The sequence below is a fragment of the Acanthaster planci genome, linkage group LG21 (assembly GCF_054643075.1).
Source record: "Acanthaster planci isolate LZ-2023a linkage group LG21, COTS_SCS, whole genome shotgun sequence".
Lineage (NCBI taxonomy): Eukaryota > Metazoa > Echinodermata > Asteroidea > Valvatida > Acanthasteridae > Acanthaster > Acanthaster planci.
This window is the reverse complement of record NC_141797.1, coordinates 10,953,118-10,966,056: the sequence shown is the minus strand read 5'-3', so window position 1 is coordinate 10,966,056 and position 12,939 is coordinate 10,953,118. Positions and strand designations below refer to the sequence as shown.

Sequence of the window (12,939 nt, the reverse complement as noted above, 5' to 3'; positions counted from 1 at the left end):
ACTGCACTAAACATTCGCACAGTACAAGTGAAAAAGTCAGGTACATATGATGTAATATGATTGATTTTCTCTTTCACTTGCAGATAATGAGCCTCCTACCATTATGTGTCCAGCCAATCAAACTAATGCCACTGATTTCCGTGCTGCTGATGTCACACTTCCACTGCCTGATCCAGACTCGGCTTCTGACAACTCAGGCCAATATATCATCACCATTGATGTCGATGGTACAACATATCGTGTCGGTGACAGTGTGACCCTTGACCTGGCTACTGGTGAACATTTACTGCAGTACACAATTTTCGATGCTGCCATGAATAATGATACATGCAACATGTACATCACTGTGATTGGTAGGTGCTGGTCTTAGTACGTGTATTGATCTGTATGTAGAAAACGTAATAATTTACATTTTCTGGCAGAAGGCAAAACTGAGACATTTCTGCATTGATTTTCATGATGCTGCTTTGGTATACGCATACAAATATAAGCACCAGAGTGTTTTTAAAAATGAGCTTGACTGTTGCATTGTGGGCTTGGGGACCAGGGATAGCTGGATTGGACATAACATGTATAGGCCATGAAAGATTTGTGTTGTCCATCTCCAGGACACCTGATCCTAGATACAACCACCCGCCGATAACTGCCAAATGGGAATCTATCAGGAACTTTGTTTTCGGTACAGCATACATCCAAACCGATTTTACAGCCATCTGAACAATTCTTGGACTTCATTTCCTTTGTGTAAGCTGTTTCTGCTATTATTGTATTACCGAAATCGAAGTATATGTCCAGCCTGAAGCCCCATTTTTACTGTGTACCTTCCATTTCATTTTCAGATACTGAGGATCCACAAATTACCTGCCCTTCACTTGAACCTGTTGGCACTGATCCTGGCTTGGACACTGCCAGTGTAATCTTTGACTCCGCCACTGTGACTGATAACTCCATGGTGCCCATTACACCAGTAGCCAATCCAATGTCAGGTTCAGCCTTTTCTATTGGTGACACTCCTGTACAGTTCAATGCTACAGATGAAAGTGGGAACACTGCCTCCTGTGCATTTACTTTAACAGTAGAAGGTACATGCTAAATATAAGCAATTCATGAATCATATTTCCAAGAGGACTAATAGAAACCGAAATTGCCGTAGCAGTGCACAACTCAAACCGAACGAAAGTTATCCATAACCTAAGCCTGAATTGTGTGCAAGCTTGAAAAGTACAGAAATTGTTTGCTACTGTGAAAGATTTCATGACGAAATGCGGTATGACAGGAATAGTGCTTTATCAACAGATATTGATGAATGTTCTTCTAATCCCTGTCTGAATGGAGGAACCTGCACTGATGGCATAAATTCATTCAAATGTGACTGTGCTGTGGGATACGGTGGCATGGACTGCTCCCCGAGTAAGTTTAAAATTCCATAAAGAAACTAGACTTTTCATTAAAGAAAATCTCTGCATTATTATTTTATGCTCGAAGCTTTCTTCGTGCATACTTGTGTACGTGCTCTCAAAAAGGCATTTAGCATTGGTAACAAGTCACGTAATTATTTTGATTATTTTCTTTCAGTGAAGTAGTATACCGGTAGGCGTCACTGCCGGAAAACTGGCGCAGAATTAAAAAAAATGTTGGTGAAGTGTTTATTTTGGTAAAATTATGTCCCTCTTTCTCTCTGCAATACGGGCGACTCGCAATAGCGTACATCCAAATGTTTGCAATGCCTTGACCAATCAGAGTGCGCGAAATCTGTCGACCCTTTCCAAACGCGCATTGGGTCAATAAATTTCGCAGTCTGTGATTGATCAATGCGTTGCACACTCTTAGAGGCGCGCTTTTGTGAATCATCCATATTGGTCTGTAAAAAATTTCCCTTTTTCCGCAAGTGCGTACAGTGGAAATATCTTCACTTTGCGGTTTCTTCACAGCAGTATGCTTTTAGACAGCGATCCATTTGAAATTATAATAGGCAAAGGTCAATAAGACATGGTGATCCTGAATCCTTCAATTTCAGTAGGATTTTACACACACCTTAGAGGCTAAGGGCCATTAGCAGTGGTCTAAGCAAAATTTGGAAGTCCTATTAAGTAGGATTTGAGGTGAACTAGGAAAGTGCCAGACGACTGTGTGAGTAAAAATAATAGCCGGTTAAGTCATACAAAATAATGATGATTAAAGTAACATATTTTTGCTCAGTGTTTCCCATATTACGGTACATTCGGTTGCTTGATTTTTAGACATTGACCAGAACCGTAATTCGTGGATGATAACATTTTTCTGGACCTTTCCTTTCTGTTTCCTGTCAATCAATTTTGTGTAGTAACTATGCGTCTTGTTCAAGGCGATACCCCTTACGAGGGTAATGTGGAAGTGACTTATGGGAATCAAACTGGAGGGATGTGTAGCGATAACTGGAGAATCGAGGAGGCCAATGTCGTTTGTCGGCAGCTTGGCTACCCGTCAGCATCTCAAGCTTGGAACGGTGCATACTTCGGTCGAGGGTTCGATGTGATTCTGCTGGGCAATGTTGAATGCCAAGGAAATGAGACAAACATCGACCAGTGTGATCATGGTGAATGGTTGAGTCCCAACTGTTACTATTACCAAGTTGTTGGAGTGTCGTGTGATGTCATTTCTCCTTCACCTGGTAAGGAAATGGTCTGATGATGCTTCTCTTTGTTTCCGTGACTGCTTCCCATGGTCCTCGACAGACTATGGGCCCTGACAGTCTCCATTGGACGTGAACATAATAGCACAATGTGAGGTTATCAATACATACAAATTAATACATTACATGTACTAATTGTTTTGTGCAAACGGGAAGGGACCCCTAAAGCCAGGCTACCACTACTAAACAGATTTTATGAACACTGGTTCTTTTTAAAGGCGTTATGGCATGTTCCAATCAATGTTTCTTAGTGTTCATCCTGCTTTTGGCTTTGGTCAAATTTGTATTCGGGTTCGGCCTAAACTTGCCGAACTGCGTAAGTGTTAAACTTAGACTCAATTTGGGATCTTTATGAATGCTTCAAGTTGTTATTTCATTTACATCTCTGAATATTAAAAAAACAAGAATCCTTATTGGCACGGGTTGCCCAGAGAAGGCAAAAAATAAACCTGTTGTCAGAAGATGTTAACAATTTTCTATAACAGTTAGATAAAAAGATACACGACTTCTTATGTACAATTGTACTAACATTTATCGCCTTTATTTTCTGGTAGCGTACCAAAATGATTTTCTAGGTCTGTTGATATGTTTTTCACAGTTTTAGTGCGTCTTGTCAATGGTAGCACACCTTACGAAGGCAGAGTGGAGTTATACCATCGATGCTTTTGGGGCACAGTAAGTGATCCCGATTGGACCATTGAAGATGCCAACGTCATCTGTCGACAGCTGGGATACCTGTCTGCTGCTGAGGCTTTGCCTCGTGCTCATTTCGGTGAAGGGTCAGGATATGTTATCCTTGACTTTCTTATTTGTGATGGTGATGAGGCAGGAGTAGACGATTGTGATCGGGGAAACTTCTTTTGGAGTAATTATGATCATAACTATGATGTTGGTGTGAAATGCAATACTTCGACCTTTCTACCTGGTGAGTTCATAAATATACTTTGAAGGGTTACTTTACTCGAAAGTGGGTTTGCGATGAAATTATATTTAATGCTTAAAAGGATACTCATATTTAGAAGGGTACAGCACTTAAAAAGGAGAAATACCCACTGATGACACTAAACTTACGCTGACACATATGTTTCACCGACCTGCTATGAAACTGTTGCTAATTTTTCAGCCAAGTTACAAATTTTGTCTTTCATTCATCGTGTGCTAGGATTGTTTTGACGTAAAAGAAAGTTTTGCTGGAACAGTTAGTTGGGTAGTGTTGAGATAAGTTTCCTTAATAGAATTTGCCATCTTGTGTGTTCCAAGTGAGCTTTACAATAGCAAAGTTGTCTTAACACTCCCCTGTGAATTAATTTTTTTCTAGTTGCAGTGAACTTAGTGAATGGTAGCACCCCCTATGAAGGCAGAGTTGAGGTGTACTATGCAGGCCAATGGGGTACAATCTCTAGCAATGGTTGGAGCATTGAAGATGCCAATGTCATCTGCCGACAACTTGGTTTGCCGTCTGCGTCAAGAGCTTGGCAGAATTCTGAGTTTGGTCAGGGATCAGTGCCAATTCTCCTGCATGGTGTGGCATGTAATGGCAGTGAGTCAAACATTGAGCAGTGTGATCATACTGGATGGCTTCATCAGAGCTACGTAACAGGTGAAGTTGCTGGAGTCACTTGTGGGGAAGAACTTGGCATCAAAAAGGCTCCACAAGGTTAATACATTATGTTATGCTGGATTTGTTCGCTTCCTTCAAATCTTTAATGAAATAGGGTATTCTGAATGCTTAAACATAAACAGTATTTCCTCACGTGTGACAGAGCGAACCAATGCGAACATTCTAGTGTGGGGAGATTTTCAAAAATGATCACTGGGACTGTGCTGCGTGAAAAGCAACGCCTTAGTAATTGAACTATGTGCTTGAAATTGCCCAAATTACAGTTAATAACTTTAGTCAGGCTTCCTCAAATGATGTGTGTAATGGACAGACAGAAATAAGAGATGTTGACTGACCTAAGGAAATAATGCCGAGCAATCGTGACCCAGAATGGCTGAAGAAAGCGCAACTTCTTAATTTTTTCAACATTGTTTGTTTTCACCTTTGCTATGTTTGGCCCATTATCTGCGTGATATCTAAACTTTGTTAGATTAAAATCATGCCATCACATTTTTTAATGAAGATGTTTTTTTCCAAATAAAATCAATTGTTAGACGAGGTTAATTTATAGAGCTTCAGGAAAGTCATCCTTTGAACGTACATGTAAATGAATTTAGTTTGCCTTGGATCTAGATCAGGATTTGGATCAGGGTCGATAGCTCTGACAAACTGACGACCGCATCACATCAGAGTTAACCTAATGACCAGGTGCTGGTTGGACTAAATATATTTGTAATGTGCCATAATTGCGGATTTGCAGGAGTCATACGTTTCTATATCTTTATATCCTTGTGTTAGTTCCAGTTCGGTTAGTTGGTGGTAGTACACCATATGAAGGTCGAGTGGAGGTATATGGTCCATGCCAGTGGGGTACAGTCAACAGCAACTACTGGAGCATTCGGGAGGCTAACGTTGTTTGTCGTCAGCTTGGTTACCCATCAGCCTCTCAGGCATGGTGGTACAATCACTTTGGTCAAGGAACAGGGCCGTTGACACTCAGTGGAGTGTCATGTCATGGAAATGAATCAGGCATCCAGAAATGTAATCATTCTGAAATTACATCCAACGTCAACTACCACAACTATCACTACTACTACTACTACTACTACTACTCCAACCACGTCGGCGTATCTTGTAATCCTACATCACCTCTGCCAAGTAAGGGAGATTTTTTAATAATGCTGATATCGTTAATCCTGCCGAAAAACTTATCTTTTCTTGGTCTCTTTTCAGGTATTAATGTCCCCGGCGTGTAGTGAAAAGACCTCTTTCAATGTACTACAAAAGGACATGAAACTACGCCCCTCTTCGAAAATTCGTTGGGTAAATGGACATTTTGGGGCAGAACTTAACATTGAACAAGCCATTATCATACATGATGTTCATGTATTTCTACAACTTTGTCTAGGCTACCCAAATGCACACAGTGGGCAATTCTAGCAAGCTCAGAATTGCTCTCGTACGAATCTAAATTTTGATGTTTTCTATACAGTACTTCTAAATGTACCTTTCTCATACCGTGCCAAGCTCACTGGAGCAAACTACCTATTTGGCTCTTGCAGATACCAGAAGGTATTCAAGTCATGAATCTATGTATGCATTCCTTGGCCACTCAGTTGAATTGGGATGGGTTACTCCAGGCCCGTTGCCTGACCAGAGACTGGAGGGGGGTTGTCATACCAAAAAGTGCTTTGGAAAACAACATTGAAAAGTTACATGCATGTCGCGAACCAAAGGTTGCATGTAAGATTTGTACACTGTAGTTTTCAATATTGAATAAACGTGACAAAAACACACTGATTTCAAACCCTTTGAAACACCTGAAATGTGGATATTTGCCGGAACTTCGTGACGGTACATATGACCGGAGATTTATTCATTAATATGCAAAGTCGTGGTCACCTTGAGCTCGAGAATCAACGTATAAGCCGTAGCTTGTAGGCCCCCTGTGCCAAATATTACGGTCAATTTAAAATATACAGTACACAAAACAAAAAGGACCTCCAACAAGCGGAACTCAGAAGCAAGGGGGGGGGTAGCACCCCCCGCCTACGGGCCTGTGCTCAAAACAAATTGAATTATAAGTTTGTGGCAAAGTTGTATGTAGGAAGGACATTGCCGAAAGAGGTAAAAGTTTCATATTGTGGCGGGCATCCCCGGGCCTACCCTGAGTTGATGGGATCAAACCAAGCACTATTAGTGGCAGAGTCGATCTTCCCAACCCAAGGCTTTTCCCCAGACGAGAGACCACACAGAGCGACCTCAAGGCAAAGGGTGCGGGACCGTTTTGGAGGAAATATACCGCCGATTGTGACCGAGTGTTAATTAGTCTCTGTTGAATTACACAATCAACCGGTAAAGAAAGTAATCCTTGACAGAAGAACTGTCGGTACAGGACGTTCAATTTATTCCACAATAATCAACACAAATCAACAATTGAAATGTACAGTGAAGTGATTGGGAGATTGGTTTGGTTGCCTGTGCATTTACTTACTTGGATTGAGCACTAATTAAGCGTAGGGCCCCAGCAGCAATACTCCAATGCATCAACTATGCACCATGCGCATCAGCCATTCACTGCGCATCAGCCATTCACAGCGCATCAACAGTCACACTGCGTCAGCAAAGTACAACTTGTGCAACTTCGTACGAGCTTCACCTAACGTGCATGCGAGCCAGCGTCAGCAACGTACAGCTCTCACAGCCTTGTACTTGCAACGCGTCAGCTACACTCACTAGTCAGCCACGTACAGTCTATACAATCACGTACTTACAACGCATCAGCACCACGCAACACTTCGCACAGCGCTGACAATGCCTTAGCTCCGTGCCAACTCACCAACTTCACTCTGCGAAGTCCAACAAGCAAACCAACTATAATGCGATCGCAGCGCTCACTGCAGTAGCACGACCACGTGCACACAGCGCGCTACGCTATGCCTAGCCAGCACACGTTACCAAGTCACTAGCCAATCAGGTACGTGCACTGCAACTCATTAATAAAATTAGACTAGCTTTAGTCCTATACACTTTCCGTCACAAAGGCCCGAGCATGGCGGGGTATGTCCCCATACACCACAAGCCATAACAATTAAATAAGGAAAGTGTGTCTTCAACTTATAACTCTTCTAAAACTCATAGAAGATTCACTGGGTCTTATACAAAGTATAACTCATTAGATATTCACAAGATCTTATACACATCCTAAGGGGAAAAAGAACGCCTAATTTTGCCTCATTAAATATGCGCAAAACTTTCCTACGCAATGCAACGGGCACAAGAACACCAAAATTTATCTAATTTAATATGCACAAGACTTTACCAAAATTTCAAGGCACCTAATTTAATATTTACAGGAAAATCTGCTCACAACTTGGAAATGGCATACAAACTGATCACTGTTTCTCGCATGATTTTACACAAAATTAAGAGACAAGACTTCTGGCAGATAAAATTATATAAGTAGATGTTCTCCAAGGCTCACAATATACGGTTGATTTTACACAGGTTTTAATTTATACAAAAATAGAAAATTTCAAGTACTGCATGATTACACATGATTGAAGTATAGATTTCACTTACTCGTCCGTACCAACTTAAGGATTAAAACACTTATAAAAATAACTTATGTCATCTTTAAACAAAGCTTAAAACTCTTTTATATAAGAGTGTCGGTCCTCGTCTCTGGTTCTTTACTTCCCGGTCGGCTTTCCCTCCGCGTCTACTTCTATTTGCTTCTGGTAGACCGAGTTGTGTTCATCCGTCTTGACGAGCTTGCCGTCTAGATACACCTGCGTGCAAGTGTACTCCCGGACGGTGGCGGTGCGTGTCTTCTTCGCTGGCGGCGGTACAAATGGTAGCGAGGCGGCCTCTTGTTCGTCCTCTTGGGAAGCTGACGAAAGGCTCTCGGCAGCCTCCTCCACGACCATCTGCAACATGCCTTTCGGTTTTCCCCCGGACCGCACGTAGGGTGAGACTGTTTTGGACTGGGGCGACGAAGGGCACTCCGTCAGTGGGGACATGGGGGTAGGCGACAAGGACAAAACTGCTGCTCCAACAGCCTGCTTGGAGGCAGTTGCCTCCGCAACCTTCGGGGACGGACTTGACTCACTGCAAGATAGGTACATGCAATTTCACAAAAAAAGCAAAACAACTTTGTACAGCGCTAACGGTAGCGCAAGGGCAATCTGTGCGCCCGTTTTGGGTACCGCCTCGACGGTGTTTGACCCGACACAAGATTGTCCTCATTCTCCGAATTTGACCCTTCTCTGACGTCATGAGACACCAGAGGAGTTTCACCATTACTGGCCTCATCAACCAACTCCCCAGATGAACCACTGACATCTGGAACATCAGTCACTTGATCTATCGGGAGGCTCTCCTCCACAACATCCTTGGGTTGACTTGCCCAAGTACCAACTGTTTCACCGACACACGGCTTCAACCTGTCAACATGGACAACTTTCAACTTATTCCCCGACTTTTGCTGAATACGGACGATAACATCCGATAACTTCTTGGTAATTAACCAAGGTCCTTCCCAACGAAGCTGTAGCTTGGGGGAAAGGTTCTTTCTTTTCGCTGGGTTGTGTAGCCACACAAGTTGGCCCTCTTCCAACCCGTGTTCGAATGCTCGCCTGTCATAATTTCGCCTTTGCCTCCGGGCACTTTTCCTGAGACAATCTCTTGCCCTTTTGTGGGCACTCTGCATTTCACTTCTCAATTTCTCAGCAAAGTCCAAAGTTGTGTCCTCTTCAACCTCAACACACCCCGTGACCAAATCCACTGGAACGGTCACTTCCCGTCCCAACATCATCATGTTGGGGCTTTCGCCAGTTGAGTCTTGTGGCGTACACCGGTAGGCGAAGGTGGCATAGGGGAGAAATTCGTCCCAGTCCTTCTGCCTTCGCTTAGGGTCAATGAGCATCGCCACAATGTTGACCAAGGTTTTATTAAACCTTTCGACCATGCCGTCAGACTTTGGATTGTAGGCGGTCGTACGAGTTTTGGAAATGCCAAGGACTCGGCACATTTCAGCAAACACCTCAGATTCAAAGTTAGTGCCCTGATCTGAATGTAACTCTTGGGGCACTCCAAATCGACACACAAACTCTTTCACCAAGGTATGCGCGACCGTAACTGCAGTTGCGTCTGGAAGCGGGAGTGCCTCCATCCACCTTGTGCAGTAATCGCCAATGACCAAAACCCAACGGTTGCCATTGTCCGTCATGGGCAATGGCCCGAGCAAGTCGATGGCTACTCGCTCCATGGGAACCCCAACTGGATACTGCTGTAAGGGTGCAACCCTTCTCTTAGCAGGTGACTTTCTTCTGGCACAAACATCACATCCCCTCAGATATGACCGTACGTCCGCGGACATACCTGGCCAGAAATATCGAAGTTTCACTTTGGCCAATGTTTTATTGACCCCTAAGTGACCACTGAGTTGCCCACCATGCAACTCAGCAATGACTTCCTTGCGGAACTTTGGTGGTAACACCAACAACCACCGAATGGACTTTCCGTCATCGGAGTCCCATCGTCGGTGTAGCACACCTTCGCGGACCTCCAACTGGTCCCACTGCGACCAATAGGTCTTGCAGGTCGCTGACAAGTGGGAAATTGTCTTCCACTCTGGTCGGTTTTTGTTCTCTTCCTTTAACCTGATGAGCCAACTTACGGTGTCATCCTGTAACTGTGCTTCTCTTAAAACACTCCCAGACAGGACTGGTTGGGCGGCCACGCCCCTAACCAAGAACTCACTACCCTGAGGCTGACCCTTGGGTACCATACCAGTTGCCTCAACTCCACTGATCTCTTCCTCACGGCCGCACTGTTTACATGGCCGTCTTGACAGTCCGTCAGCATTTCCATGCTTCTTGCCACTTCTGTGCTCAACAACCAAGTCGTACTGAGACAGAACCTCCAACCATCTCGCCAACTGACCCTCGGGGTTCTTGAAATTAAGTACCCACCGCAATGCAGCATGGTCAGTTCTGACCGTCACCTTCCGGCCATACAGGTATTGTTTGAAATACTTCAAATACACCACCACAGCCAGCAACTCTTTGCGGGTGACACAATAGTTTCGCTCAGGTTTGTTGAGCTTCCGGCTCGCGTAAGCGAGCACCTTTTCGTCACCTTCTTGAACCTGGGACAAGACTGCCCCAATGCCATCACCACTGGCATCGGTGTCCAGGATAAAGTCGCCTTCAGGAATCGGGTATGACAGAACTGGAGCGGCCTGAAGCCTGCTCTTCAGCTCGTCAAACGCCTCCTGACAACTCTCCGTCCACACAAAGTCCCTTGCCTTCTCCGTCAAGGCATGGAGTGGGCTTGCGATTTCTGCAAATCCCCGTATAAACCTCCGGTAATACGAGGCGAGACCCAGAAAACTTCTCACTTCTCGTACACACCTCGGAGTTGGCCAATTTGCCACTGCTTCGACCTTTCTTGGGTCTGTGGCAACCCCTTCTGAGGACACAATGTGCCCCAGGTACGCCACTGACTTTTGAAACAGCTGGCACTTGCTGGGCTTCAATTTGAGCCCGGCATGTCTTAGCCGCTCAAACACTATCCGCAAACGGGCTAAGGTCTCCGGCACCGTCTGACCAAACACGATAATGTCATCTAAATAGATCAGTAGGATCTCCCACTGCAAGCCGGCCATGATCTTCTCCATGAGCCGCTCGAAAGTGGCAGGGGCATTGCACAGCCCAAATGGCATGCATTTCCACCGCCACAGCCCATTTCTCACAACAAATGTCGACTTTTGACTGGCGTCCTCATCAAGAGCGACTTGCCAGTACCCCGATGCTAAATCGAGGGTACAGAACCACTTCGCCCCTCTCAAGGCATCAAATGTTTCATCAATGCGCGGGACGGGATAGGCATCCTTGATGGTAACCGAATTCAACTTTCGGTAGTCAACGCAAAAGCGCTTCGTACCGTCCTTCTTGTCCACCAGGACAACATTTGCTGCCCATGGACTATCTGAGGGTTCAATTACTCCCCTCTCCTCCAGGTTGCGTATTTGCTCCTGAATCTCCTGCTGATGCAGGTACGGATGACGCCTCACCCTCTCTTTTATCGGTTTAGAATCACCAGTGTCTATGTGATGCTTGACCACGTCCGTGTGACCGATGTCATGGTCACCCTTGGACAACACATCTTGAAAGTCGATCAGACATTTCTGGACATCCTCATGGTACTTGGCCTCCACATTGGCTGTACCCCTCTCATATAGATCTTGCAAATACGGGGGCAACACCTCGTCCGCATTTGCCACCACGTTGAATTCTTCATGAATTGAACTAGCTTCAACCTGGGAAACCACTCCCGCAGTTGTCCCCTCCCGGGCAACTCTTTTCTCCTTTCCAGGATTAAACACCCGCAACGGAACAACATCGCCTTCAGTCTCAACCAGAGACCTGGCCAGCATCAAGCCTCTCTTGGCTAAGTCACCACCACCTTCAACCGGTTCAACGAGGGCTGGCCCGAGCAAGTCTGTGCCCTTCCGAGCGATTTTGCCCGGGACCACAGCTTCATGACCTGGTGGAATTACTGTAGTCTGGGAAACCACAACACGCCCAATGAAGGGTTCGCCTGCACCATTCATGCACTTGATTCGCTCACCGTTGAGCCTCCACTCCCTTAATTGGAAGTCTATGTTTCCACCTGTTGGCACGAGAAAATCCATGCCCAGGATACCATCATACCTCATTTCGGCAAAGACGGCTTTCACTGGGTGCGTGGTTCGACCCACTTGCACCTCCACCAAAGCCTTTCCCAGCACAGCTAATTGGCTTCCGTCAACTTGTTTGACTTGGACATCCACTGTCTCCAAGACAGGTCTCTTCTCTTTTGGGATTTTATGGTACACTTCACTACTTATCAAAGTATCAGTCGAACCTGTGTCGATTAAGAATCGACACTTGGTCGACCTCACCAACCCCTCAACAAACAACCCATAACGAGGATTGCGGCTTGAATCAGGCAGGGAAATTATTCTCTGCCCATCGTCTTGCTTTGACCCCTTTTCTCCTCTGCTGTCATTGTCACCGAATTCTCTTTTGGACCCTCTTGGTCTCTCAGCCTTCCCGCGGGTCCTACGGGGGGCTGATCGCCGTTTCCCTGTTTCGGAGCATTCTTGCACTCCCGGGCGAAATGCCCTTTCTCCTTACACTTAAAACACTTGAAGGTTCCAGGCTCGGCTCTCCCGGGCTTACTTGTCTTTGGAGAAGACGAGCCTTTGCCTGGTCCCTGACCAGCGATCTGACCTGACAATGACTTCATCATTTCGGCCACAGAACCCAAAATCTTGGCCTGTTCCTTGAGACTTAACTCCAGAGTCTCCAACCTCTGTTCTGTGTCAGAGTTCAAAGCCCTCGCCAACTTGGCGGGCTTCCGATCCAGCAATCTGTGTTGCTCGACCTTTTCAAAATTCTCAGTCTCTAGGGCAGCCTGGACTGCTTCGTCCAAAGTTTTTGGACGGGCCCTGTTTATACCCTCTCGTACTGAGTGACTGTCAACGGCATCAATAAAGTGGTTCTTTGCCAACTTCTCTCTAGCCTCTTCCTGAATTTCAGGGTACGCTCGCACCGTTAACTCATGGATTGCTTGCCCCAATTCCAACAAGCTTTCCTTCGGCTTTTGACGCCGGTGCCTC

General features: G+C 45.3%; 1 protein-coding gene across 1 annotated transcript in view; it reads left to right on the top strand.

Moving 5' to 3' along the window:
* LOC110982977 (uncharacterized) overlaps window positions 1–12,939 on the top strand; it is a 56,119-nt gene that overhangs the window by 29,717 nt on the left and 13,463 nt on the right. Inside the window, exons 14-20 of the mRNA XM_087130963.1 lie at window positions 84–353; window positions 840–1,082; window positions 1,297–1,410; window positions 2,324–2,650; window positions 3,270–3,596; window positions 3,990–4,328; window positions 5,070–5,429. Coding sequence (XP_086987089.1) covers window positions 84–353; window positions 840–1,082; window positions 1,297–1,410; window positions 2,324–2,650; window positions 3,270–3,596; window positions 3,990–4,328; window positions 5,070–5,429 — 1,980 coding nt within the window. The remainder of the gene's footprint in view (window positions 1–83; window positions 354–839; window positions 1,083–1,296; window positions 1,411–2,323; window positions 2,651–3,269; window positions 3,597–3,989; window positions 4,329–5,069; window positions 5,430–12,939) is intronic.